This window comes from Strix aluco, chromosome 25, assembly GCF_031877795.1.
Source record: "Strix aluco isolate bStrAlu1 chromosome 25, bStrAlu1.hap1, whole genome shotgun sequence".
Taxonomy (NCBI): domain Eukaryota; kingdom Metazoa; phylum Chordata; class Aves; order Strigiformes; family Strigidae; genus Strix; species Strix aluco.
In genome coordinates this window covers 3,025,028-3,051,982 of record NC_133955.1, presented here as the reverse complement: position 1 = coordinate 3,051,982, position 26,955 = coordinate 3,025,028, and the positions used below count along the sequence as shown (strand labels likewise).

Genomic DNA, 26,955 nt, shown 5'->3' with positions numbered 1-26,955 from the left:
CGCCGCGCTGCGCTCCCTGGCGGCCGCCGCCGCGCCCCGCCGCCCCGGTGCGGCTCCCGGGACCGCCCCCTGCCGGCCGCTCGCCGGCACCTCCCATCGCCCCCTGCCGGCCGGTGACCCCCCCGCCCCGGTCCCTCCCGGTGAGCGGTGGGTGGGGGGCGCGGGGATCCCCCCCCCCGCCCGCCCCCTCCCCGGGTCGTACCGGCCGCCCGTCCGTGGTCCCCCGGTTGTGCCCGGGGTGAGGCGCTGCCCTCCTGCAAAATGCCCAAATATTGGCGTTTTGCCCAGTTTTGGGGGCCGCGGCTTGGCGTCGAAGCCCCTGTACGTTGGGGGGGGGGGGGTCCCCAGGCCAGCGGGGGGACCCCTCGGGGGCCACTCAGGTGCCTGCCTGCACCCCAAAACCGGCCCCGGCAGGGCCCCTCGCCCAGTTCTGGGTGACCCCAGGGGGGTTTGGGGTGACTCTGGGTAATTTTGGGCGTTTGGGGTGACCCGGGGGGGGGGTTTGGGGTGACCCTGGGTGACCCCAGGGTTTCGGGGTGACCCTGGGTGCCCAGTTCCGGGTGGCACCAGGCGGTTGGGGTGAGCCTGGGTGCTCAGTTCTGGGTGACCCCAAGGGGGTTGAGGTGACCCTGGGTGACCCCAGGGTTTTGGGGTGACCCTGGGTGCCCAGTTCTGGGTGACCCCAGGGGGTTGGGGTGAGCCTGGGTGATCCCAGGCATTTGGGGTGGCCCTGGGTGACCCCAGGGTTTCGGGGTGACCCTGGGTGCCCAGTTCCGGGTGGCACCAGGGGGTTGGGGTGAGCCTGGGTGCTCAGTTCTGGGTGACCCCAAGGGGGTTGAGGTGACCCTGGGTGACCCCAGGGTTTTGGGGTGACCCTGGGTGCCCAGTTCTGGGTGACCCCAGGGGGTTGGGGTGAGCCTGGGTGATCCCAGGCATTTGGGGTGGCCCTGGGTGACCCCAGGGTTTCGGGGTGACCCTGGGTGCCCAGTTCCGGGTGGCACCAGGGGGTTGGGGTGAGCCTGGGTGCTCAGTTCTGGGTGACCCCAAGGGGGTTGAGGTGACCCTGGGTGACCCCAGGGTTTTGGGGTGACCCTGGGTGCCCAGTTCTGGGTGACCCCAGGGGGTTGGGGTGAGCCTGGGTGATCCCAGGCATTTGGGGTGGCCCTGGGTGACCCCAGGTGGTTTGGGGTGAGCCTGGGAGCCCAGTTCTGGGTGACACCAGGGGGTTGGGGTGACCCTGGGTGATCTTGGGCATTTGGGGTGACCCGGGGTGACCCCAGGGGTTTGGGGTGTCCACGTGGCCCAGTTGTGGGTGTCCAGCAGCCACAAGGGTGCCCCGTTTGGGGGGGAGGGGCTCTGGGTGAGTGGGTGACCACAGACACCCAGTGTGGGGTGTCTGGGTGGTCCCAGTTCGGGGTAGCTGCATGGGTGACCCCAGTGCACCCAGTTCAGGTGGCCCAGTGGTGGGGCTGTGGGTGCTGGGACAGGGGTGGGGGGGGGCTGAGCCCATTCCCAAACAAGGCCCGCGCCCCCCCGCCGCCTTGCACCCCCCCCCCCCCGTCCCTGGGGTCCCCGGGGGTGCAGACCCGTCCCCGAGGCGGGGGAAGCGTTGGCTGAGCTTTATTGCTGATGCAGTGGCCGCAGTCGTACAAATCGCGAAGGCGGGGAGGGGGGTGTGGGGGGGTGTGGGCATCACACAGCCCCAAAACCCGCTTTGGGGGACGGGCAGCGTCCCTGCCTGGCCCCCTGCCCACGGGTGGGGGTGTGGGCAGGGCTGCTGGTGGCACTGGCAGCACATGCCACCCCCTTGCTCTTGTCCCCCCCTCCCCACCTCAGGGGAGCCCACCCTCTGGGCAAGCCCTGCTCTCCCCCGGGGGGGAGGATTTGGTTTCCACACGGAGGGGGGGCAGGTGGGGTTGTCAAGAAGGTGGTGGGTCAAGAAAAGGGAAAAAAACTCCTCAAATCTAAATTGGGCTGAAAAGCCAAATTCCAAAAATGCTCCTGGCCAGGCTGGGCTGCGGCATGAAGCACCGTGGGGGGCTCCGGCGGCCCCCAGACAAGGCTGCAGGGACGTCCACCATGTCCCCAGCCCCGGCTCCACCTCCTGCCCTGTCCCCCCACTGCCGCCGTCCCCCCCTCTCCCCAGCCACTCCCTTCTCCCACCCCCCCATTCCTCCCGAGCTGCCACCCCACCACTGTGCCCGCACCCCGTAACTCCCCTGGCCACCCAGAGACCCCGCGAGGAGGCAAACAGCCACGATGGTCTGGCTGGCATCTGCCCCTCCGAAAAGCGAGGCTGGGAGGGTACCTCTGCTCCCTCCAGGCTGGGCCACCTCAGGGGCCCTGTGGGCAAGCTGGGATGGCGGGTGCCAAGCCCTTCGGTGCGCTCGAGGGGAGTTTTCCGTCAGGACCAGCTCTGCAGACCTCTCCTCTATCAGCATCTCCAGGCGGCCGGACAGAGCGGGGCACGGTGCTGGCAAAGGAAAGAGCTTGAAGGCTTCACAACCGTAAAAATAATAAATACGTCTTCCTCCTGCACTGCATCGAACGGCCGTGCTGGCCCTCCTCGGGCCCAGCCCTTCCTCCGTCCGTCCCAGAGAGATCGCTGCTCCTCGCGTCGGTCACTGCAGGGTCCCAAAGGGCTTGTCATGGAAACAGTCACGAGAAAGGCGAGTGTCCTGGGGTCTGCCACGCCGGGCTGCGGGGGGAAAGCCCCTCCCGCTCCCTACTGCAGCAGCTTCGGTACCTCCACCTGCCGGAGAAGACACCCCGTTACTGGGGGGAGCGGGGAGCAGCGACAGGGGATGCTGGAACGACGCGGGGGCCCTGTGTGGACCCACCGTGGTGGAGCTGAGCCCCTCTCTCCGTTGCTGCTGGGGATGCTCAGCGCCCCAGGGACATCCCTTCCTCTTGGCCAAGCTGGTTGTCCCCACGCTCCCACGCATGGGACACAAACCACCTGGGGCGAGGGAGATGTCTCAAGGCATCGTGCTGGGACTGGCATTGGAGATGCAGCTTCTCTGGCCACCCGGGGCTACCTCCCACCCCCGTGGGCTCAGCCGTGCCAATATGGCAGCAAGAGCTCGGTGAGCCGCTGCCCTTGGGGACCCTGCTGGGACACACCGGTTCATGGGGGTGCGTGTGAGCCCCTCTCGCTGCGGCGAAGCACTCTTCCTTTTCTGCATGGGGAGGTCCTGGATTTCCATCCCCTGGGGTTATTGGTTAAAGCTGGTTTCTTGTGTCCCAAACCCTGAAGCCAAACTTGACTGCTGGGATGAGGTGGATCTGCCCGCCCCAGGGGCTCTGCCAAGGGATGGATCTGCCCCTTTCCTGCTCTCTGCCAAGGGATGGATCTGCTGACCCCACCTGCTCTGCAAGGGACGGTGCAAAAGGATGGATCTGCCCACCCCACGTGCTCAGCAAAGGGATGGATCTGCCCCTGCCACATGCTCTGCGCAGGGTTTGGCGCCACGGACACCCCACACCGGAGAAGGACAGCCCTCCCCTCTCCACTACCCAAGTGACAACAGACGTGACCTCAAATCTCAGCCCACAGACTAACCCCGGGGTGACCCCCACCACAGCCCTGCACTTGCCTTCTTGAGCTGTTTGAGGTTGCTGGAGCGGATGGCCGCCAGGAGCTGGTCCCGTGAGTTCTTCTCCTGGACCGGCAGCGCCCGGTCTCCCAGCTTCCTCTGCGTGGCCGGCGAGAGCGAGTTCCTCAGGTTCTCGTTGATCAGCGGTGGGGCGAGCGGAGGAGGAGGCGGCGGCGGCGCGGCGGGTGCCCCCCCTTTCTTAGGAGAACTTTTGGGGGAAGCCTTGGGGGACGGCTGTGGGGATGGCTTGGGGGACCCCTTCGGCAGGGCTCCGGGCTTGGGCACCTCCAGGAGGTCTTTCTTCTCCCCACGCTCCTGTGCCAGTTTCTGCTCCTGGAGGCGTTTCTGCCTCTGTTTGTCCATGTTTCGGCTCAGCAGGTTGGTGACTGTCATGCGTGGTCCGGCCAGCTCGAAGTGGTAGCCCAGCTTCAGGAGCGTGGTGTTTTCCTTCAGGAGCTTGGCGATCTCCATCTCCGTCTTCCCCCCGCAGATGTGCCGCTGGTTGTGGAAACGCAGTTCCGTCAGCGTGTTGTTCTGCAGCAGCGCCCGGAAAATGGCCAGGATGCCCTTGCCCGTGATGTGGTTGGAGTCCAGGTTGATGCTCGTCAGCACCTTGTTGGACTTCAGCATGATGGCGATGGCGAAGGCCACGTGGTCGTCGGCACGGGTGTTGGCCAAGGCGAACAGCTTGACCACGGTGTTGAACTCCAGGGCCTCGGTGAAGCGCACCAGGGTCTCGTTGTTGATGCAGTCCGAGTTGTTCACGTTCACTTCGGTGACCTCGGCGTCATTGTTCTTCACCTTCTCGATGAGCTCATCGAAAATGCTGGAGGCTTCGTCATCCTTGGCCTGATCTGAGGAGCTGCCGGTGGTGGGCTTGGAGGGGCTGCTCTCGGCTGCTGCCTTGGCCTCCTGTTTCTCCTCCGCTGCCTTTTCTGCCTCTGGCTGGGATTTCTCCTTCTCGTCTGCCTTTGATTTTTTCAAAGCTGAACCCTTTTCCTCTTCTTTTTTGTCTTTTTCTTTCTTATCTTCACCTTTTGTGTCTTTTTCTGCCTCTTTCTTTGATCCCAAACTCTTCTCTTCCTCCTTTTTCTCCTTCCCTGGGCCCTTCTTCAATGCTGAACCCTTTTCTTCTTCCTTTTTATCCTTCCCTGCATCCTTCTTTAAAGCTGAGCCCTTCTCGTCTTCCTTTTTATCCTTCCCTGCATCCTTCTTTAAAGCTGAGCCCTTCTCTTCTTCCTTTTTATCCTTCCCTGCATCCTTCTTCAAAGCTGAGCCCTTTTCTTCCTCCTTTTTATCCTTCCCTGTGTCCTTCTTTAATGCTGACCCCTTCTCTTCCTCCTTTTTGTCCTTCCCTGTGTCCTTCTTCAACACTGAACCTTTCTCATCCTCCTTTTTGTCCTTTCCCATCAGCTTTTTCTCCATGGCCTTGACTTTATCGTTGATAGCCTTCTCCTCTTTGGTCTTGGTTTCAGCCTCAGCTTTAACTTTTGGGTCTGTTTTCTGCACACTGTCTTCCTTTTTAGAGTCTTTCCCCACTTTTGTATCTCGTTTCCGGGCCAGGTCTTTGGAAGGAGCTTCCTTTCCCTTTTCTTCTTCATTCTTGGCTCCCTTATTCTTCTCACTCAATCTGCTTTCCTAACAAGAGAAAAACATCGAGGTGTTACAGAGACAGATGCCTCCGACCTCCAGACTCGCCACCCCAGTCTCATTGTCACCAACTCTGCACCTCTGTCACACAGGAGCAACCACAGGGCCCCGCGGGGCAGCACCGCAGCCGGGGAAGATGCGCAGGGGGACGCAGGACAGGCCGGTCTCAGGAAGCTCTTAGACTACACCTGTGAGGGATGAGCTGCGCTAAACCAGGCACTTACGGTAGAAACCTGGTGAGAGCATCACATGGGGTCCCCGGGAGGCAACAGGGAGGTGCCATGGGGGACCCCGCGGACAGCTAGCGCCGGGTCTGTGCTGTGGCAGGGGACAGACTCGTGGCCAGGACTCTTTAGGGGGGTAAGCGACCTGCTCCAAATCGTGATGGTTTAGCCCTGAATACGGGCCAGAGTATCCTCCATCTCACCTGAGTGATTTACCACCGTGTGTTCACACGCTGCAGCCTGGGGCTGGGCTTTGGAAGAGGAAAGTTTAACCCAGCCGAGGTGCCGGGTCCAGGGAAGGGTTCAGCATCCGAGCGCGCCGAGTGTAGACGGACCCTGCAGAACCCGGGCGTGACGAGGTCCCGCTGCAGCTCTCCAAGGCATCTCTGCTCTCCTCCTGCCTCCAGTCCCTTCCCAGTGGGCTCCAGAGGTCTGGCGGATGCCCGCCCTCATCCCCAGTGAACAGACCATAACATGATAAGCTGCAGGATGCACCTCCCTCAGCAGGCTGCGCTGTCTGACCCCTTCCTACCATACCTCCTACCAGTTACCCTCTTTTTAACCATTACTTTTTATCCTCTTTTTAATCACCTTTTTAACCAGGGAAGGATCTAGTGCCTGTACCTCTGTGAACCCCAGGTGTTCTCCCAGCTTTCTGAGATGGTTTCTAGCTGGATGCTCTGCAGTTTTCCCAGTCACCAAACACTTCCCACGCTGGCCTGGATGCGTGTGCAAGTGACACAGGTGACACTGCTGATCCAGCAGTCACACCCGACTCAGGGCTCTCTGAAACGAGCCTCCTTTTAACATGAGTTTGCATTTTTGAGCTCGCAGCAGAAAACCAAGGAAATGGGGACACGGCGTTTATCGCGTTGTGATGTGTGAGGTTTTCCCAGCACATCTGCTCCCAGTGTCCAAAGGCATCACAGGAGGGAAGAGCTTCACTGGGGGGGTCTTGGGGAAGGAGGTAGATTTTGCTGCGTGTCTTGGGCAAAGCAGTGACACTGCAGCGGGCACCCCCTTCCCTGCCCCCGGGGTCTCCCCGTCTCTCTGTGACAAGACGTCATGCAGCAGTGCCCTGGGCCTCCTGAGTTTCTTCTTTTATCTCCGATCCAGCCAAGACCCCCGCTCACACCTTAGTGGGCTGGCAGGCACCAGCGCTTTCAGTTTGTCTGCCCCCTTGCATATTCACTCTTCAAGAGCAATTTTTGCCTTTGTTTTTATGCTTATCACGATGCCACTCTTGTGTTTGTGGGACCTTGATGTGCAGGAAGAGCTTAGACCGGCTTTTGTCCGACCTTCAGGCAATGACAACATCCTCCCTGCACGCAGAGGGATGCAACCCCAAGGCTTGATGGCGCCTTCCTTACAAACTGCCTCTGGCAGCAAAGGATTTTCCTCTTTCCCTTCATGCTTTAGGGCCATTTGATCATCTGCCTCTGGTCAGTCGAACCCCCTTTTCACGTGATTTTTGGTACTTTTGTCAGGCACTGACCCTCACCCTCACAGAATCCCAGAATCCCAGAATCATCTGGGTTGGAAAAGCCCTTGAAGCTCCTCCAGCCCCACCATGAACCTCCCCCTGACCGTTCCCAACTCCACCAGATCCCTCAGCGCTGGGTCAACCCGACTCTTCAACCCCTCCAGGGATGGGGACTCCCCCCCTGCCCTGGGCAGCCCATTCCAACGCCTGACTACCCGTTCTGTAAAGAAATCCTTCCTAATATCCAGTGTAAACCTTCCCTGGCACAACTTGAGGCCATTCCCTCTTGTCTTAATTTTTTCCTAATAAATAATTGTCCTAATAAATGGCCATTCCCTCGGCACAGCCTGTCCTGTGCGTTGCTGCTGACCACAGCCAGCGCCGGCAGCTGCCGGACACAACAAACGCCTGGTTGCAGCCTTCACCCACGGCCGATTGTTGGAAGTGTGGGAAACGCAAAACAACTCAAAAACCTGCAAAACACACATTTCCTTAACACAGGGTGCCCAGAACAAACACAGGACAGGGTGAAGATCCGGTGATTTGCGTTGCCATGGCACCAAGGAGGAATGCGGAGCGAGGTGGAGGCCGCACGGTCCCGTTCTTCCGCTTTTCTCAAGGAATATTTGACACAACTATACAGACTTATCTCCCGCTCTTCCGCTTTTCTCAAGGAATGCTTTGCACAACTCCGCAGACATTATCTCTCGTTCTTCCTCTTTTCCCACAAAAGCAGAGCACACCTTGCACCAAGGAATGTGCTGTGTCTACTCAAGAGACAACGGCTGGACCACAGTCCCACCCACACACACATTCACGCTTCGATAAACACTACCCCGAGTTTGTATCTAACTCAAAGGGATGATAATCCAGTATTAAACTGGAGTGACAGATCGACGGGTTTGTGCTCCTCACCCGCCCCAGAGGGACGCCTTTAGTCAGATTTGTGCCCTTGGCTACGCTGAGTGATTACCTGGGAATTAAATGTGTGATTGCAATCGTTTGTGTCTGGAGTGCTCTAGAGCCAACCTGCAGCTTGTGCGTTTATCGCAGGCAATCACAAAGAATCTGTAGATGTTGCATAAGAATAAACCGTGCTATTCGTGACCCTGACGGCTTCTCTTGAACGCAACCGGACCTACAGCCCACGGGCTGTTCGTGCATCTGGTGTCAGGCCTATAGCCACGGCAATAATTGGCACAGCTATTAAGAGATGAGTCCAGCCACCCCTAGCTGCCCTAATCTCCGGCTAGAACATAAGGGGATTCATCTCTTCCCGTATTAATTTGTCACCTTAAATGCAACAAGTTGGCACCCCCTTCCCTGCCCCCGGGGTCTCCCCGTCTCTCTGTGACAAGACGTCATGCAGCAGTGCCCTGGGCCTCCTGAGTTTCTTCTTTTATCTCCGATCCAGCCAAGACCCCCGCTCACACCTTAGTGGGCTGGCAGGCACCAGCACTTTCAGTTTGTCTGCCCCCTTGTATATTCACTCTTCAAGAGCAATTTTTGCCTTTGTTTTTATGCTTATCACGATGCCACTCTTGTGTTTGTGGGACCTTGATGTGCAGGGAGAGCTTAGACCGGCTTTTGTCCGACCTTCAGGCAATGACAACATCCTCCCTGCACGCAGAGGGATGCAACCCCAAGGCTTGATGGCGCCTTCCTTACAAACTGCCTCTGGCAGCAAAGGATTTTCCTCTTTCCCTTCATGCTTTAGGGCCATTTGATCATCTGCCTCTGGTCAGTCAAACCCCCTTTTCACGTGATTTTTGGTACTTTTGTCAGGCACCGGACCCTCACCCTCACAGAATCCCAGAATCATCTGGGTTGGAAAAGCCCTTGAAGCTCCTCCAGCCCAACCATGAACCTCACCCCGACCGTTCCCAACTCCACCAGATCCCTCAGCGCTGGGTCAACCCGACTCTTCAACCCCTCCAGGGATGGGGACTCCCCCCCTGCCCTGGGCAGCCCATTCCAACGCCCAACAACCCCTTCTGCAAAGAAATCCTTCCTAAGAGCCAGTCTGACCCTGCCCTGGCGCAGCTTGAGGCCATTCCCTCTTGTCTTAATTTTTTCCTAATAAATAATTGTCCTAATAAATGGCCATTCCCTCGGCACAGCCTGTCCTGTGCGTTGCTGCTGACCACAGCCAGCGCTGGCAGCTGCCGGACACAACAAACGCCTGGTTGCAGCCTTCACCCACGGCCGATGGGGCTGGGAAGAGTCTCCCCTCAGCATCGTTATGACACGTTCTGCTTCTGCAACCAAAGCCTTTGATCCCAGCTTTGGGGTCAGCCTTCCAGCCTGTTGGTTTCCTTATGGCACCATATTTGCTTCCTGGTGTGTCTGGAGAGATGCAGGCACAGGACCTGCATACAGAGAGACTTGGATAGGTTGGGTCAGTGGCCAACGTTAACAGGATGAGCTTCAACAAGGCCAAGCGCCAGGTCCTGCACTTGGGCCACAACAACCCCCTGCATGGCTACAGGCTCGGGGAGGTGTGGCTGGAGCTGTGTGGAAGAGAAGGATCTGGGGGTTCTCATTGACGAGCAGCTGAACAGGAGCCAGCAGTGTGCCCAGGTGGCCAAGAAAGCCAACGGCATCCTGGCTTGTGTTAGAAATAGTGTGACCAGCAGAAGCAGGGAGGTGACAGTCCCCCTGTGCTCTGCACTGGTGAGGCCACACCTGGAGGGTTGTGTCCAGTTTTGGGCACCTCAATACGAGAGAGATCTCGAGGGGCTGGAGCGAGGGCAGAGGAGGGCAACGAGGCTGGGGAAGGGCCTGGAGAATAAATCCTGTGAGGAGCCATTGAAGGAGCTGGGACTGTTCAGTGTGAGGAGGAGAAGGTGAGGGGAGACTCATCACTCTCTACAGCTCCCTGAAAGGACGTTGTGGAGAGGTTGGTGCTGGTCTCTTCTCCCAGGGAATTAGTGACAGAACAAGAGGGAACGGCTTGAAACTGCAACAGGGGAGGTTCAGACTGGACATGAGGAACAAATGTTTCCCAGCAAGAGTGGTCAGAGAGTGGAATAGGCTGCCCAGGGAGGGGGTGGAGTCCCCATCCCTGGGTGTGTTTAAGGGCCGTTTGGATGAGCTGTGGGGGGATGTGGGGTAGGGGAGAACTGTGTAGAGTCGGGCTGAGGGTTGGACTTGATGATCCCGAGGGGCTTTTCCAACCTGAATGATTCTGGGATTCTGTGACCAAGACTTTGTCATAGCAGTGCAGTAAGAGCAGGGCACCAGGGCAGGATTCATCTCCCCGAACATCAGATATGAGGCACCTCCACTCCCAACAGAGGAGCCAGAGCTATGAGCAGATAACTGAAGACAGATGGAGCCCTGACATTGGAACGAAGTTTGTTGCACAGAGGAGGATCCTACCATAAAGTCTGCATCGGGGTTTGGCAGTTTAAATCTCCTTCTCCTCGCTCCGCAGCCTCATGGCTGGCCTGGCTTTTCCTGGGTGCCTGGTTTTGGCAGCACGGCTCAGCTCTGTGTTCCAGTCAGCACCATGGGGCTTCTGTCTGGAGATGAGCAGAGGGTGACATGCTGAGACACTGCTAGCTGGCAGCCCAGCCGCAGAGCCGTGGTTAGGTCAGGCTCAGATCTAACAGCTGCAGGATTAAGCTGGGCGTCCTCAGCTTGACCACAGTGATGCTGATTGCAGGAGGAGGAGGAAGCACCAAGATGAGGGGTGGCAGAGAGAATGTTGTCTTTGCCAGGGGGACTTTAGGACTTCAGGGAAAGGAGGAAGAAAGATGCCTCTGAGAGATGCAGCTGTGATGCCTTTATGAGCTCCCTGGACCTTCTCAGGGCTAGGCCAGAACTGTGGCATCACCCAGTGCCTTGAACCCCCAAATCAGAGTCCAGACACCCTGGTCTGCAGTCAGGGCTGGCCTCCTCCTCCAGACGATGCCCTGGCCACAGTGTCTTCCCCAGCCCAGGTCCCCATGGTGTCCGTGCAGGGGCAGAGCGTGGCTCTGCCTTCCCAGCGCGCAGCACTGCTGGCCCTTGGGGACTGCTTTTTTGTGGAAAGAACTGGCCTGGCTGTGAGCGGGCCAGCTGTCAGGACTGTTTGTACCTGGCGTATAAACAGATGCCATCTGGGACGAGAGAGCTGTTTATTTAGTTAAGAGATTTCTTGGCTCCCCTGCGCAGACCTAAACAGGAGACAGAAAGGCATATGCCAGACCCCTACAGAGCCCATCCGTGCGTCCACACAGCCCCTTGCTGCTGCAAACCCCAAGGACCAGGGATGGGGCTCCCAGAGGTGCCCCCATGCCAGCACCCCCCTGTCCTGGGGGATGCAGGGAGCAGGTGATGCCACCTCCTCTGGCACTGAGCCGGTGGCCCTTTTCACCAAGACGTGCTCTGTCCCCAAGGCTGGGATGGAGCAAGGATGCTCAGTGACATCCTGAAGCATCTCGGTGAAGGAAGAGCCACGCCTGCCCTGGCAGGAGACTGGGCAGGAGGAGTGTGGGATGAGGACTCTGCTGCCTCACTCTCCCCCCACACCCGTGCCCAACGGTGCCTCTCAAAGGTGTTTGGGGATGTCCCAGGTTGAAGGTTTCTTGCATGTTTCTGCGAGAAGAGACAGTTGCCCCCTCCAGGGCTCTGCAGCTCTCTCGTGTCCACAGGCTGAGCACTCGTTGAGTCGGAGCCATCAGCCTCATCTCCACATCAACTGCTCCAAAAAGCCTTCTCCTTCCCAGCCCGAGCTCACACTTGACTGTGGGGAGTTCTGAGTCTCCCCTAAGCTCCCTGGGCCATCCCAGACCAAGCAGAGCAAAAACTTTGATCAGAAATGAGCAGATCTCGGAGAAAGGGAGGAAAACCCTGGAGAGAAGGACCTGCAACATCTCCCACGCTCAGAGAAGGCAACGGATTTCTCCAAACAAGATGAAACCAGAGCAAGATAAGATGCATTGCAAATCCCTGCTTAGCAAAGCTCCTGTGGCAAGTGCTGGGAATGTCTCGTTATCGCATTGTTAGTGCTGTTCTCATTAAAGCTTCCATCCACGGGTGTGTCACAGAATCACAGAATTGTCTACGTTGGAAAAGCCCTTGAAGCTCCTCCAGCCCCACCATGAACCTCACCCTGACCGTTCCCAACTCCACCAGATCCCTCAGCGCTGGGTCAACCCGACTCTTCAACCCCTCCAGGGATGGGGACACCCCCCCTGCCCTGGGCAGCCCATTCCAACGCCCAACAACCCCTTCTGCAAAGAAATCCTTCCTAAGAGCCAGTCTGACCCTGCCCTGGCGCAGCTTGAGGCCATTCCCTCTTGTCCTGGCGCTGGTTCCTTGGCTCAAGAGACTCCTCCCCCCTCTCTGCACCCTCCTTTCAGGGAGTTGCAGAGGGCCATGAGGTCTCCCCTCAGCCTCCTCTTCTCCAGACCAAACCCCCCCAGTTCCCTCAGCCGCTCCCCATCAGACCTGTGCTCCAGACCCTGCACCAGCTCCGTTGCCCTTCTCTGGACACGCTCGAGTCATTCAATGGCCTTTTTGGAGTGAGGGGCCCAAAACTGAACCCACTCATCGAGGGGCGGCCTCACCAGTGCCGAGCACAGGGGTAAGATCCCTTCCCTGTCCCTGCTGGCCACGCTGGTGCTGATACAAGCCAGGATGCCATTGGCCTTCTTGGCCACCTGGGCACACTGCTGGCTCCTGTTCATCCGGCTGTCAATCAACACCCCCAGGTCCTCTGACTGGCAGCTCATGTTGCCACATGTCCAGGTGCTGTGGTGTGGGGCAAGTGTGTGGAAGGAGGGCGCTGGAGCCAGAAAAAGGAGCCGAGGGAAAAGGAGCCAGCCGTGCCCCCAGGCAGGGGAAAATGGGAAGGCAACAGATGTGCAGTGATCGGCCACGGGTGTTACTGCCACCACGGGCAGCGTTTGCGAGATCACGTGTGTCCAGCAAATTTGGGACGCACTGGTAGGGTCTTGTCAAAGAGCTGCAAGTTATTGCAGAAAGTGCTGGCTGGTAGCAAGGAGTAAGAGGTGTTTAAGCTGTTTCATTTAATGCAGAGCTGCCTTGGTCGTGGCACCCGCTGCAGGAGGCCCTCTGCAAGCCCCCACCTCCATCAGCAGCAGCAGAAGGGGAGGAATCAGGAGCAAAAACTTGCAGGCCAGAGATCAGATCTGTGTTTCTAAAACCAAGGGTCAGTCTCCACTGCCTGCACGAGACTCTCTGTCCCTCGGTGGAGATTGGTGACATCTCTAAAGCCAGCTCAGAAGCTGCTCTAGGCCATGTGTGTGCTCAGGAGGGAGCGTGCTTGTGTCCCTGCCTGCTCTTGCACCCATCCCCGGGCTCTCGGTCTGCCCTGCCACTCCAGCTCCACCCCAGGTGCCAGCCCCGGGTGGTGACACCAGCCCACGCTCTGCTCACTGATGATGGTGCTGGAAGTGAATCACGTTGCTCCAGCTCTTGGAGGTCAGCAGAGGTGCCGCGTGGCAGGATGATGCAGAAGAAGAGAGAGAAATGCATCCTTCCCCCCGAGCTTGAAACCCTGGCTGTCCCTGCAGCAACCAGCGCTCCTTCTCCTGCAGCCCAGGCCACCAGCCAGGTTGTCTCTATCTGCAGCGGCCAGCGCCAGCCCTGTACCCTCTCCATTGCCATCTTGAGTCCTGCCTGCTCGCTCCTCTCCGCCGCGCTGACATATTTACCTTGGATACCTAGAAACCAGTGCTGCTGCACCCCCTCCCGTGCCATTCCCTTTGCTGTGAGCACGATTATTAGGGGAATATTTTTACACAGCGTGTCAGACCTTTAAAAATAAGACTAATGAAAACAGCCTGGTACTTGGCTGATTAATCACCAGTGTTTTGATGAACTGAAATGCCTTCCCGATTCCTCTAAATAGACTGAAATGAGCATTGCCATCGCTTGTTAGCATTTGTAACCCTCAAGCCCACTCAGATGTTTCCTTAAAAGGCAAAGGAGACTGGGAACTTCTTGCCTGGAATCTGAGTGTTTGCAGCACCACTCCCGACGCTGAGCAAGGGATGGGGCTGGGGATGGAGCGGCCGGCTGAGCCGGGGATGGCCGGGAGCGGAGCAGAGGGGCTGCCGAGATCTGCTGAGGGTGGTGGGGATGTGATGGTGGAGCGAGGTTCTCGCCTCCTGCCCTGAAAGCCCCACAGCTCGTTTTGGGCTAGAAAATCACTGCTTGGGTGGTAGGTATTGATCTGGTCACCCCGCTGTACCCACAAGCAGACTTAGAAGTGAAAGGGGAACACGCCGGAGAGGAGTGGGAAGGATGGGTTACCCAGGGACTTGCAAAACCTGCACCCGAGCTGGAGGGAAGGGGCACTTTGTGGCCTGGCTGCTGCTGTTACGTCAGTCCCTGGCAGAGGGGACATGGAAATGGATTTGTAGAAGAAATGTTTTGTCTTTGGAAGGGGCCAGCTCTCACCAGCCTGCAGTTATTTTCAGAGGTATGTCCTGGGAAGAGTCCCTCATGGCCCAGACTACCAGGCTGAACATACTGCCCCAGCACGCTGGCCATGTGCTCGGCTCAGCTAGAGAACAAGTTGTAAGGATGGGAGACTTGGGGGGCACGTGCTGCCGAGCAGCTCCGCGTTGGCTCCGGCGAGCTGTGCCCCATCTGGGTTCAAGGAGGGCTCAGCTGAAAGGGGGAAGCCTGAAGAGTCCAGGATGGCTCCTCCATGAGGGTCATTGCTGGTGGCACGCTGCACCCCAGGAGGAAACGGGACCCTCAGGAAAAGATCTCAGGGCCAAACCTGCACCTGGAGTTCATGTTAAAATGGCTCCAGAAATAGTGAACTCAGCCTGCAGGCTTGACGCTGACTCGGTCCCTAATGTCACCTGCAGCTCTGGTGGCCTCTGGAAGCCAGCTGTGAGATATCACCCCCCAGCTGCTATCAGAGCAGCAAGAGCACGAGAGGGGAAGCCTGAGTCAGGCTCAGGCCCACCCCAACCATCAGCACCCCTGGAAAACGCGGGGTTATCTCCAACGCGGCTGATGGGTGGCACATCGGGTTCACACACACCTGAGCAGCGGGGCACGGTCCTCGCCTGCCTGCAGCTATGGGGACGTCTGTTCTTGGGCAATATAAGGGGAAACCATGGAGCAAAGCGAGAGGCAAGTGTCGGTGCCTTCAGAAACTGCCCGCACGTGGAAACGGCACCTATTTAGCAAAGTCAGTTGAGCTGCACGTCCACTCATCGGCACAGGTCTTGCGCCTACGCTCTTGCAAGCACCAAGGAGTTACCACCTCTTGTAACCAAACTGCCCTACACCAGTGCCCTCCTAAAACAAGATGCAGATGGCTGCGGAAGGACAGCTGGACCAGCTGAATTTAATTAATCCGGGAATGGTTTCAGCCACATGGGGAATTTCTGCATGTGCTCTGGAGCCCACCGGAGCTCCAGCCTCCAGTTTGACTCACCGCCTCCCTCCTCTCCAGCAACTCCCCTGGCAGAGCCGTTTTGGCGTGCTGGCTGCCCGGCACATGGCTTTGTCCCCAACAGGGATTCTCCATCCAGAGCCGTGCTCCTTGCAAAGCAACCAGAATCCCTCCAGAGCTGTAGGGCTGGGGGACGAAGTCCAGGCCAAGAGACTGTCCCTGTCTCCCAGCCTCTGCTGGGATAATAAAGTCCTCCTGCAGCCAACAGGACATTTTCCAGCTCATCTCTTGGCAGGGTACGGCTTAGGCAACGGGTACCCACCAGCAAAGCTCCATCTGTCCTGCACAAATCCTGAGTGATGGAGGAGCTTTTGGAGGTGGGAGAGCAGGGAAGTGGGGAAGCCCCTGGGATGAGGGGAGATCTGGGAGACAGAGACAGCTCACCAAAAACTGTTGGTCAGCTGGGGGCTCCCAGACCAGACTGGCAAGGGAAGGAAGCTGGGCTTGGTTATTTGTCATAGGGGGTTTAGGCATAATTATGGATCCATAACTAAGGAGCCAATCTGGTATCACTGCCTGAGGGGTTTCAGTCTGTCCTACACATGCTACTGAGTCCTACAAAGGTATCCAGAGCCACCACGAGACTCTGAGATTGAACTCACAGCTCTAACCTCGGGCATCTGCATCATCCTCTGGAGACACCTTCCTAGTCACGTGGGGTCTAAAGGAGCCCCAGTGTCCCCTCCGTCCTGCCCAGCTATCCCAAATCCCAGCCAGAGCTGGAGGGAGGCACCAGCACCCCACCACCCCTCAGTGTGACCATAGGTGAAGGGGGCTGAGGAGGCTGGGCACAAGACACGTGAGAGCTCCCAGGGGACAGGGCTGTCCCCTGAGAATGTCCCAGCAGTCTGTTGAGGTGGCCAGTGGGCAAAGGCAGGTCGTTCCTGGGTATTTGGGTACCTGTTGCCATTATGCTCCAGGCATGTGAGAGGGTTGCTGGAGCCAAGCTAAGCCACAACAAGCTGGCCAAGCTGTTCCTTTCCTCCGTTCCTCAGTCACTTTTGAGTAACTCAGGGACAACTCAGAGCCAAGAACATTCCTGGAAAAAATGCTGTGTCCTTGGCCGAGTCCTGAGAGCTACTAACCTGGTTGCCAGAGACTGCCGGAGGAAGTGGGACTGCGAGGCTTCTGCTGACCCTGCTTGCTGAGAACAGCCAAGTGCAGGTCTGCATGACACACACCCACTCACAAGGGGATCTGGCATTGCTCTACCTGCAGCAGCGCCAGGGCAACCCTCCTGGTCCTTGGCTAAGAGCAAAAACCATGGGCCAGTGTCGTGAGATACCCTGCTCGCACCCGCCGTACGCCCCGCAGAGCTCTGGCCCCGATGGGCTCCCTGATAGGACCATTCCCAGGCAGCAAAGAGTTTCTCTCTTGGCACATTTGGATTCTTTTGGCATGAAGCAAGGGTGAAAGGACCTTGGCTTCCAGCTCTGGGACACACGCAGATCTAGCACGACCCCCCTGGCCATGCTCTATGTGCTAAAGCCCAGAGCGATGTAAACAACTTCTTGCCCTGCCCCGCCTCAGCTATTACTCTGTTATTTTAATGAGGAACTCAGTTATTCCCCTTCCCTTCTGCTCAGACCTTTCTGACCCCAAATATCACTGTCTCTTTGCACTTCCCAGGCCAATGTTTTTAAAAACATCTTCCTTCTGAGATGCAGCGCTGTTCTCCAGAGACTGGACAACTTCTGGCCCTGACTTTTGTCTTGCTTTTCCTTCATTGCTGAATTAAGGCCAATAACAAACGTTTCAACTGGGTTTCCTTTAATAGAATAGCTCCAGCCCTTCCACAGTGACATGCAGTCGTTTTCCAGAAAGCCCTTAAAGCTGCTGGATACCCTGCAGATGGAAACTTTTGCTCCTCTAATAAAACCTGGTTTTAGAAGTCAGGGTTTTTCTCTTCCATCCATTGCACTCCCAGCCCCTTCTCCTGGCACTGCCGTGGCTCAACTGGATGTTCCCAAGATGAGACCTTTCCTCTGATCACCTCCTCTCTGGCAGAGGTTGCAGCGAACATCAGCGATTCACCCCACGGCCACCTCAAGGCCGGATTTCTGCCCAGCGCACTTTCCGTGGGCAGCCCACGAAGAGCGTTCCTCAGATTTTTAGGAACAGAAGAACTGCAGTTGAGCCCTCGCGAGTCTTAAATCCTATCTCCTGTCCTCTGCGTCACAGGGGCTGGACGCTCGAGAAGCAGGACTCTGGGTCCCAGCCTCCTGGGATTACATGGAAAGCATCTCCAGGCCCCTTGTGGCTGCAGATCTCCCACGGGTCCCATCGGCCAGCCCATGGGACCATCACAGACACCCCATGGTGTCACTGGTGGCTGCGGGCGCCCAGTGTGGGAGGAAGAATCAGGTGTCTGAAGCAGATGAGACGAGCCCCAGCCCCCGGTGCCTACCTGCCAAAATCAGGGAGGTGGTTTGCTGGTCAAAACCCTTAAATAGCTTATGAGAAACAGGAGCACTGGCTCCTTGGGCTCCTACACCACGTGGGAGCTGCAGCCCAGAACACAGCACTTAATGAGACAAGCAGGGCATGCCAGGAGTCACGATATCTAGCTCTTAGAAACTGAAGATCTGCCCTGAAAGGAAGCAAACCGCAGCTCCCTTTCTGCTGCGGGCAGCTCTCATGGCTGTGTGGGTGCTGGTTCCCGTGCCGGGCATGTCTGCCTTCTGCCATGGTCCCCCTGCCAGGAGGCAGGACTGCTCGGAGCCCTCGGCAGCATCTGGAAGGTCTCGGCGTAAATCCTGACCCAAATACCATGTCTCAGCCCTGGGCTACTCAACCCAACATCAACGGGCTGCACGCTCCAGAACACCTCTGTGACCCTGTCACCTCTCCCGTTGCAATCTGCAGCTCTCGTTCCTGTCTATTTTCAACCTTGTTTGCACCATGCTCTGGGCAGAGGAAAGGGCTGAGCAGGACTCGTGTCACCTCACGGTGTGGCTGGTCCAGCGCCGTTGCTGCTATCCGCGCCGTGACTTCAAAACGAGCTCCCTGATACCTCCTCCCCTGCGAAGTGAGATCCTCTCGCTCCATCCTGCTGCGATTCCCACCACGGCAAAGGGTGGGCTTGAGTGACACGACCAGTTAATCCCAGCGTCCTGCTGGGAGCTGAGTCACCGAGACCTTTTTAGCACGCAAATGATGTCATAACGCTGCAAAAGAAAGCGATACGTAAAGGATCCCAGCTCTTTTTCTCCTCTCTATGTCTATTTATCAGCTCAACATAAACAGATAATAAACCTCCTGGGCAGCTCGGCCCATATAAGCTAAACACTCCAAGCATTTCCATGGATTTATCTGCATCCCACTTGTGGTTTATGTAAATATAGAACTCAGCTTTTTACTCGTTTTTTTCAGACTGACTAGAAATTCAGCTTTTTTTCCTCCTTGTGCCCTTAGATGGACTACATATCTCCCAGACAGACAGTGTGCCTTCGGCGTGACCTACGAGTCGCTGGGAACGTTTTGTGCTGCCACTCACGCCAGTCACAGCAAAACAAGGTTTCTGCCACCATTTCCCAACAGCACCACAAAACCACCGATCTGGCTGTGAGGTTCCTTCTCACACCGCTTGTTCAGAAAGGCAGTTCAAACCTGGGTGCGCTGCTACCTCACTTCCCTCCGCTGTTCTCTGAACTGCAGATCCTTCAGCTGTCTGTCATGGCATCGTTCCTGCTTCTCTTTTCACCTTGGAGGTCTGTTTTATCGTCTGTTGCTAGCTGACAGCTCTCGCTTCTGGTGCTTGTCCTTCTCGTTACAGGGTTGGTACATTTTCAGAAACGAAGAGCAAAACATCCAAGCACAGACAACATCAGTTTTCATTTCTGAACAACGAAAGATGACAAATAAAAGGTCTCTCCTGGATGGGCTGGTCTGCAGCAGGCTGGAGAGGCCACAAAGCAGAGACCATGTGGCCTCCTTTAAGGACCAAATAGGAACGACTCAATACCTTTGGTTTCTTTTGACTATTTTGGATATCCCTGGCTATCGTCCACAGCAGTAACGCAGAGACAAGGGAGCCACCAGCTCCCTTCCCACTCCGTGTGCTGGTGGAAGGACTCACACCTGTGTCCCCTGCCCACCCCAGCGTGAGGTGGGTGCTGCTGGAGAAGCCCCAGGAGAAAGGATGCACCAGTGTCACCCATCCCTTACCCCTCTCTTAGAGGCCAGGATGAGCTGGGCAGAACAACAGCTTGTTCTGATGAGGGGAAAAGCAGGCACCCAGACTGCCAGAGACCTGCCCAGGGCACGGTTATAAGAAAGGCAAGAGCTGGGAATTGGTGAGGGCTCTTGGAAAAAGAAGGAACAGTCTTGGCATATCGACAGAACTGAGTGATAAACAGGACAGCAGAGTTTAAATACATATGTGTTAGTCACAGACTGGTAAGATGCTTAAAGAATGATATAACCACTTCTTTTCCCTTGTTTGCAGTTTCCCTTGAGTCTGTCCCAGCTATTTAAATGTGGAGCTTGTTTTTTCCCCAGATATTTTCATGAAAAGATGACAAGCTTTGAGCATTAATAAGAAATTTAAATGCTAACTTGTTTTTCCATGGTGTGAAGAAGGGGTCATTGGTAGGGATCCTCACTTTTCACGGTATCTTCCTCCACATACAGCCACCAGTAACTGGATTAAATACCACCCAGCACCGAGCGCCAAGCCTACACTTATGCACCCCAGTCAGTTAGAAAGGAAGGCAGGATTTTTTATAAGGCCTTCCCAAGGCGTTTTGTAATCCTTACCCATGGCAATAGGACCTGCTGCCCTCTGGCACCAGCACCCTTCAGATATGCTGCATTTGGATGAGGTAAACTCCTTCCAAGGTCACTGCTTTTTCCATGAGGAATGGTGTCCCACCGCTCACTGTCAGCTGCATCCAGCCTACAGCCAAGAGTGCTCGGGGACACAGGGATGTCCCCAGGAGCTCTGGGCCAGGCAACGCAGGGCTAAAGATGCATGGAGCTGGGACAGGAGGGTGTCTTGCCTGCGCAGGAGCACGTGTGGGGAGTGGGATGTCTGAGAGGAAGGGGAAAGGTGTTGGAAGAAACTTGCCTGAGACACCTCAACTTCTCCTGTGGGAAGGGTGGTCAACCATCAGGAAACAAAAATACAGGGACCATCTGCACCGTGCACAGCTGGTCCAGGCTGTGCACATCTGCCCTGGCATCCAAAGTCTCCTATTCAGAGACTTCTCCTCCAAGAAGCTGGTCCCTAGGCTGACATGGAAAGAGACATCCACCATGTGTTCAAACATCTTGCCAAAAGAAGTGGTTTTGTGGCCCTGGAATGAATCCCCTCCATCAGTAGGATAATGCCCCCACATGCAATTTCCCAGCCATCTGTGCTTGAAGCAGTGTGAAATCAGTGCAGCCTGGCTGGGAAGCAGGACTGGGGACTCTGATGGGACTGGGACAGGCAGGTGTCCTGTCCTTGCAGGTGAAGTTGAGGGAAGGAGGCTCTGCCACCAGGCACTCAGTGTTTTGGGTGCCACCTGGGCCCTGTGGTGAGGCCGTGTGGGAATCCAAGAAGAGCCAAAAAACAGCAGCGGGTGGATTTTGTGGCACACTTTGAAAAGTAAAACCACCTGTTATGGATACGGCAACCGCTAAGGAGCACTCGTCCACCAAACCACCTGGTCCCAGGGCCCGCGCGGTTCATATGGAGCAGTGGCCCTTCCCATGGGGTAGCTCTTCTCAGCCAGGTCCATCCCAGCAAAGGTACCCCCGAGGGGGTTAGGAGTGACCGAACGCCAGTGTGAAAGATGGGGGTATCTCCAGGGTGTATGTCATGGTGGTATATGTACGGATACACGCTTTTTAACGATGTCACCAACAGCAGAGGAAGAACTGGACAAAACCAGAGTAGCTCTCACAAAGCCCATCTCCTCATACAGAACCACAGAATCACAGAATCATCTCGGTTGGAAGAGACCTTGAAGATCATCCAGTCCAACCATTAACCTAGCACTGACCGTTCCCAACTCCACCAGATCCCTCAGCGCTGGGTCAACCCGACTCTTCAACCCCTCCAGGGATGGGGACTCCCCCCCTGCCCTGGGCAGCCCATTCCAACGCCCAACAGCCCCTTCTGCAAAGAAATCCTTCCTAAGAGCCAGTCTGACCCTGCCCTGGCGCAGCTTGAGGCCATTCCCTCTTGTCCTGGCGCTGGTTCCTTGGCTCAAGAGACTCCTCCCCCCTCTCTGCACCCTCCTTTCAGGGAGTTGCAGAGGGCCATGAGGTCTCCCCTCAGCCTCCTCTTCTCCAGACTAAAGCCCCCCAGTTCCCTCAGCCGCTCCCCATCAGACCTGTGCTCCAGACCCTGCACCAGCTCCGTTGCCCTTCTCTGGACACGCTCGAGCCATTCAATGGCCTTTTTGGAGTGAGGGGCTCAATACTGAACTCAGTATTCGAGGTGCGGCCTTACCAGTGCCAGAAGAATTTACAGCTCAGCAGAACCCATCCCGCAGAGACACCGCCGTGAGCACTGAGCCCCCATCTCCTGGCACAGACAGCTTTTCCTCTTTTGAAGAGAAATCCCAGGCATGATACAAAAATTACAAGTGACAGCAAGTCAGCTGTGCCCCCAGGTTAATCCTTCAGTTAATGTCACTGCTTCAACTTTACAGCATGTTTCTAACCTGAATTTCTCTCTCATTATGTCTTTGCCTGCTACAGTAACGAGCCGGGAGCTCTAGAAATCATCTCTTCATTTACCTACTTGTGAGTATTAGCTTCACTTTGGCTCCTGTGATACATGGACCTTCAAGAATGTCTGTTGAGTGCATCCGAAGAGAGGCACTGTCCCAAGCCCCATTGTTGAACTTGGGGTATACTTTTACTTGCTAGCAATATAAAATGAAGATTAATTAATTAATGCATCACCAAGATGTGAATTTGGCTCCCCAGTGCGGAGAAATTAGGGCAAAGCTCACATCTATTTTGGGCTGTTTATAAACTGCTTCCTAGCTACCCAAGTTTGCCCTTTTCATCGCTAAGAAGATGTGTTATTATGTAGTTACAATATTTCTAAATATACTCACTCCTTCCAATATTTAGAAAGGGATGGGGGTGCCTGGAGCCAGTCCAAGAACAGAGCAATGACTGAAAGAACTGTCAGATGGGCAGAAACTGAATCTTTCCCTTTAAAACACCTTATTTTGCGCTTTGGAGAAATTCCGGCGCATCCCAGCTAACAGGCAACACCCCACCAGCCACTGCACGAAGTGGGGGCAAAGGAGGGAGCAAAGAACAGGAGGGAGGAGGAAAAATAATGGGGAGACAGGAGCGCAGCAGCGTGGGCCAGAGCGCTGTCGGCCCCGCGCGGATGCTGCCCCAGCCCCGGTCCGGGCAGGCTGCGGGGGGCTGGAGCGGCCGTTGCACCGCGGGGGCTGCGACCCAGCCACCTCCCAGCTTTGCAAAACGAGTTTTAGCAATAACGATACAGCCCAAGGCACCACTGCGCAGCTGGACTAGGAACCCTCTAATATTTTCTATCTTCAGCGCCTTGTGCAAGGCAGCTACGGGCCTATAAACTCTCTGTAGTTCAAGGTCAAGAATCTCACCGCCTGTCCCTCCCTGCTGAAGAGACATCACAGACACAGGGTAACATCTTCCAGATGTTCAGAGGGCCAGTCCCACTGGAAGGACCTCCTGTTCCTTCCCTGCCCTTGTGCCCACGCTTCCCTCCTGCGCTCACATGTCTGCTTCTTGCTTGTAAAGGTTTTCCTCGACGCATTTAATCAGGCGCTGTGTGGGTTTGTGATGCACAACGCTGGGAGCTGTCAAGGGAGAGGGGCAGGGACCGACATCGCCAAGGTGCTGCACTGGGCTGGGGGAATGCTGTTCCCTGTGGGTGTGCAGCCACGATGCCTGTGTTGGCAGGCACAAGTGCTTCGTTGCCTGCTGCAACGTGAAATCCACTGATATGAGAGAGGGATTTGTCATCAGAGGCCTCAGTGCTCTGAGCAGCTGGGTGAGAGCTCAGGAGCCGCCTGGGATGCTCCGGACGGCTCCCTGTTCTCACTCCATCCTGCAGCAAAACACAGCCCTGAGGCTTCCTCGGATGAGGGAACCATCGGCTTCCTGGGCTGGGTTCTGCGATTGCTTCTGTGGTCTGATGATCCCACCTGGTCCCATCCCATCCCATCCCATCCCATCCCATCCCATCCCATCCCATCCCATCCCACAGAATCCCAGAATCCTCTCGGCTGGAAAAGCCCTTGAAGCTCCTCCAGCCCCACCATGAACCTCACCCTGACCGTTCCCAACTCCACCAGATCCCTCAGCGCTGGGTCAACCCGACTCTTCAACCCCTCCAGGGATGGGGACTCCCCCCCTGCCCTGGGCAGCCCATTCCAACGCCCAACAACCCCTTCTGCAAAGAAATCCTTCCTAAGAGCCAGTCTGACCCTGCCCTGGCGCAGCTTGAGGCCATTCCCTCTTGGCCTGGCGCTGGTTCCTTGGCTCAAGAGACTCCTCCCCCCTCTCTGCACCCTCCTTTCAGGGAGTTGCAGAGGGCCATGAGGTCTCCCCTCAGCCTCCTCTTCTCCAGACTAAATCTCATCCCATCCCCTTCATCTCATCCTCTTCCCCATGGTGGAGCAAAGGCCCTGCTCCACCACCGCCATGGGCTGACCTGCCCGCGCTGCGAGCTGGCATTTTCTAGGTGCTAATCCCAGGCCTAACAATGCCAAGGAGGAAGGGATGGAGGATATTTTTTTCTTGGCCTCCAGGGATTGAAATAGAAGAAGAAAGTCAGTTCTTCCATATCCAGTTACTGCAATGCAATCTAACTGGGCCAGTTTCACTGACAAATCTGACTGGCAGCCAACTTGTTTTGTCTTCCACAGCCCGAAGCTACCGAAGTTCAAAGGAGAGCACAACGGGCGCTTTTCTCAGGACCTCCACCGCTGCCCTCCCCTCCAGCCACAGAACTGTACACCCTCTCCCGGGGCGCCTCTCCTCCCCGTGCCATCCCTCGCCACCATCCCGAGTTCCCTCCCGCAGCACACAGACACACAGACACAGACACACACACACACACACACACTCTCAGGCATCTTCCGAATAACAAAGTGTTTAACCAGACAATTTCCCAGCAATCTTTTTCCAAAACCCACAAATTTCCTCCGTTCCTCCTGATCATGGACACTTCCCTAGCCCAATCTCCAGTCAACTCCTCATCATCCCGTGGTTAAAAACAAAATAGTGAGGCCGAATGCAAGTCTCACCCCTCCCTGAAAAAGCAGCTTTTTCATTGTCAGGGCTGGCTGCAAGCCGGGATCACCTGCAAACCAGTGCAGCGTCACTGGGATAACTGGTCCCACATTCCCTTTGAAAGCAGCTTTGTCCTGCAGCACCTGCAGTTCCCCACCACAGGGAAATTTTCCACCAGCCCACCGATGGGAAAATAAACCCAGTGCTCTCGTGGCAAGGGGCACGGTACTTTCTGTCCCCCAGCCCACGCCAAACACTACATATAGAAGGTGAAGGCTGAGAGTTCCTTGTCCTTGAAGCCAGGGGAAAGCTCGCAGGCTGCACAAGGCAGAGCTTAGAGAGGGGTGGGGGGAACTATTTAACCCCTTGTTCAGGTCTCCAAAATAAACCTTTATTTATTTCCCCTATAGCTGCAATTTTCATCTTTTTCTCCCTGTCTTCTCCCAGGCCCTGGTCAGGAGGGGACCCTCCTATAATAAACACATCCATAAGGAACTATTTCCAAGTGCTCAGGGGCTAGTTAAAGCTTGATTATTCAGCTGGAAGATCCAGGCTACTGCTGGGTGACCTGGAATAGATAAGGAATCTGAGCCAGAGCAGTCTGTTAAGAGGGGTATCCACATAAGCCTCTGCTCTGCTTACACTGCTGATATTCCTCAGCCCTGTCCCGTCACAGCAGATGCAAATCCAGCCTGGGATATGAATCTCCCCGTGACTACACAGATAAATAGCTGAAGAGTCTCCTTCTTTCACTTTCTGGCTCAGCCTGCCGTGAAAAACTAGGGAAACCAAATGCTTCCCAGCTTCCCACGCACAGAACACATACCAAATATTCTTAGTGCAGAGGTTAATAAATGTTACAGAGAAGTGGGATTGGCTCCCACTAAGGCAAGGCACAAGAGGAGAGGGACTGGCGTGAAGCTTTCTAGCTCAAAGCAAGCTATTAAAGGATTTGCCAGGTGCAGAGGAGGTAATAAATGTACCCAAATTAAAATAAAAGAATGAATTTTAACTGAACAATAAACATGAAACAAACGGCTTGGGGCAAAACCTGCTTCTCAGGGTGATTTCCACCAAGCAGCAAACTTTTTTTATTCCACAAGAACTAGAGACTATTTAAACTTTTGCACAAGAAGAACTGAAAGGACTAAGAGTCCAGAGATCTCCAAAGGGAAAAAAAACTGGAGGAAAAAGAAACGCAGCCTGCGGGATCGCTGTCACTGCGCTGGCCCCTCCAGCCACCTTCTGGGAGTATCATCACCGCTCCCAGCCCTGCCAAAGGATGTTAGAGCAGAGGCAGAGAGAAAATCCCTGGCACCAGCAGAGGGTTTGGCTTTGTGAGTAACACCGGGATTTCACGAAATACCCTGTTCCCACCCGGAGTGCCTGGACCAGCTCCCTGCCTCACTCCTCTGGTCTCTACAGCTCTTCCTCCTTAGCAAGCACAGCACGGCTTTCTCAGGGTTTGTGTTTTCCATCTCATCCCCTAAATCAGCCCGGCAGAGTTCACAGGTATTGCCCCTGCACTTCTCACAGAAACAGCTCAAGCGTGGGGAGTTGTGACTTACGTCTATCGAGTGTTCCCTCTGAATACGTTTCCTGGTCTCCTTTTCGCAGTGATTGAGCATTGTGTCGCAGTTTTGCGGGCCAGGTGGGGAATTTTCTGTTTGGTTTTTCTGACTGAGCTCCAGAGGGATGTTTCCATCTGGATCCACCACATCCAGCTCCTTTTCCAGCTCTTCCATCTCCTCTGGAGACAGAGTAGACAACAAACTGTCAATATCTGGATCTTCACTAACTTGTCGCCGATATTTGGCCACTTTGGACATCTTGGCTCGCTGGCGAGACACGGTTGCGGTTGTGTGTGGTACCCAAGGAAGGAGAAAAAAACCAAGAGGCCGAAGCTCCAACACTGCTTCCCCCAATGGCAGCAGGTGCTGAAGTGTTAAATCTCAGCAGCTCTCAATCGCTGCAGCCGGGGATATAGTAGTTGTAAAGAGGGGACACCCCTCGGTCCAAGAGTTGGCCAATAACAGGATCCAGCTGCGATTCGGGTGCTGGGAAGCCAATGGAGCCCAGCGGGAGGCGGGGAATGGCGCTATCAGAGGAGCCTGAAACCCGAGGACATTCCAGGGAACCATGCAGAGCTGCATGACCAAATTTAGTCCGGAGCATTTAGCCTTTTAAAGGCAATGGGCCAACCTAGTGAGAAAACACGCAAAAATGCACAAGCTGGCAGGCTGGGGATCTGGGGGGTGGGGGAGGCAGATCCCTAGCATGTGCCCATCGGTGCTGGAGGGCTAATAAAGAGGTCAGTGTGGCTCCGAAGATATGGGGCGTCTC

General features: G+C 56.0%; 1 protein-coding gene across 1 annotated transcript; it reads right to left on the bottom strand.

The window, feature by feature from the left end:
- Positions 1-2,198: 2,198 nt before the first annotated feature.
- Positions 2,199-26,553, bottom strand: LMOD1 (leiomodin 1). Its single transcript, XM_074850374.1, has 3 exons — positions 26,181-26,553; positions 3,597-5,234; positions 2,199-2,752 (listed from the first exon to the last, which is right to left on the bottom strand). Exons 1-3 carry the CDS (start codon positions 26,439-26,441, stop codon positions 2,726-2,728), a joined length of 1,926 nt encoding a protein of 641 aa, XP_074706475.1. The 5' UTR covers positions 26,442-26,553; the 3' UTR covers positions 2,199-2,725.
- Between the last annotated feature and the right edge of the window lie 402 nt (positions 26,554-26,955).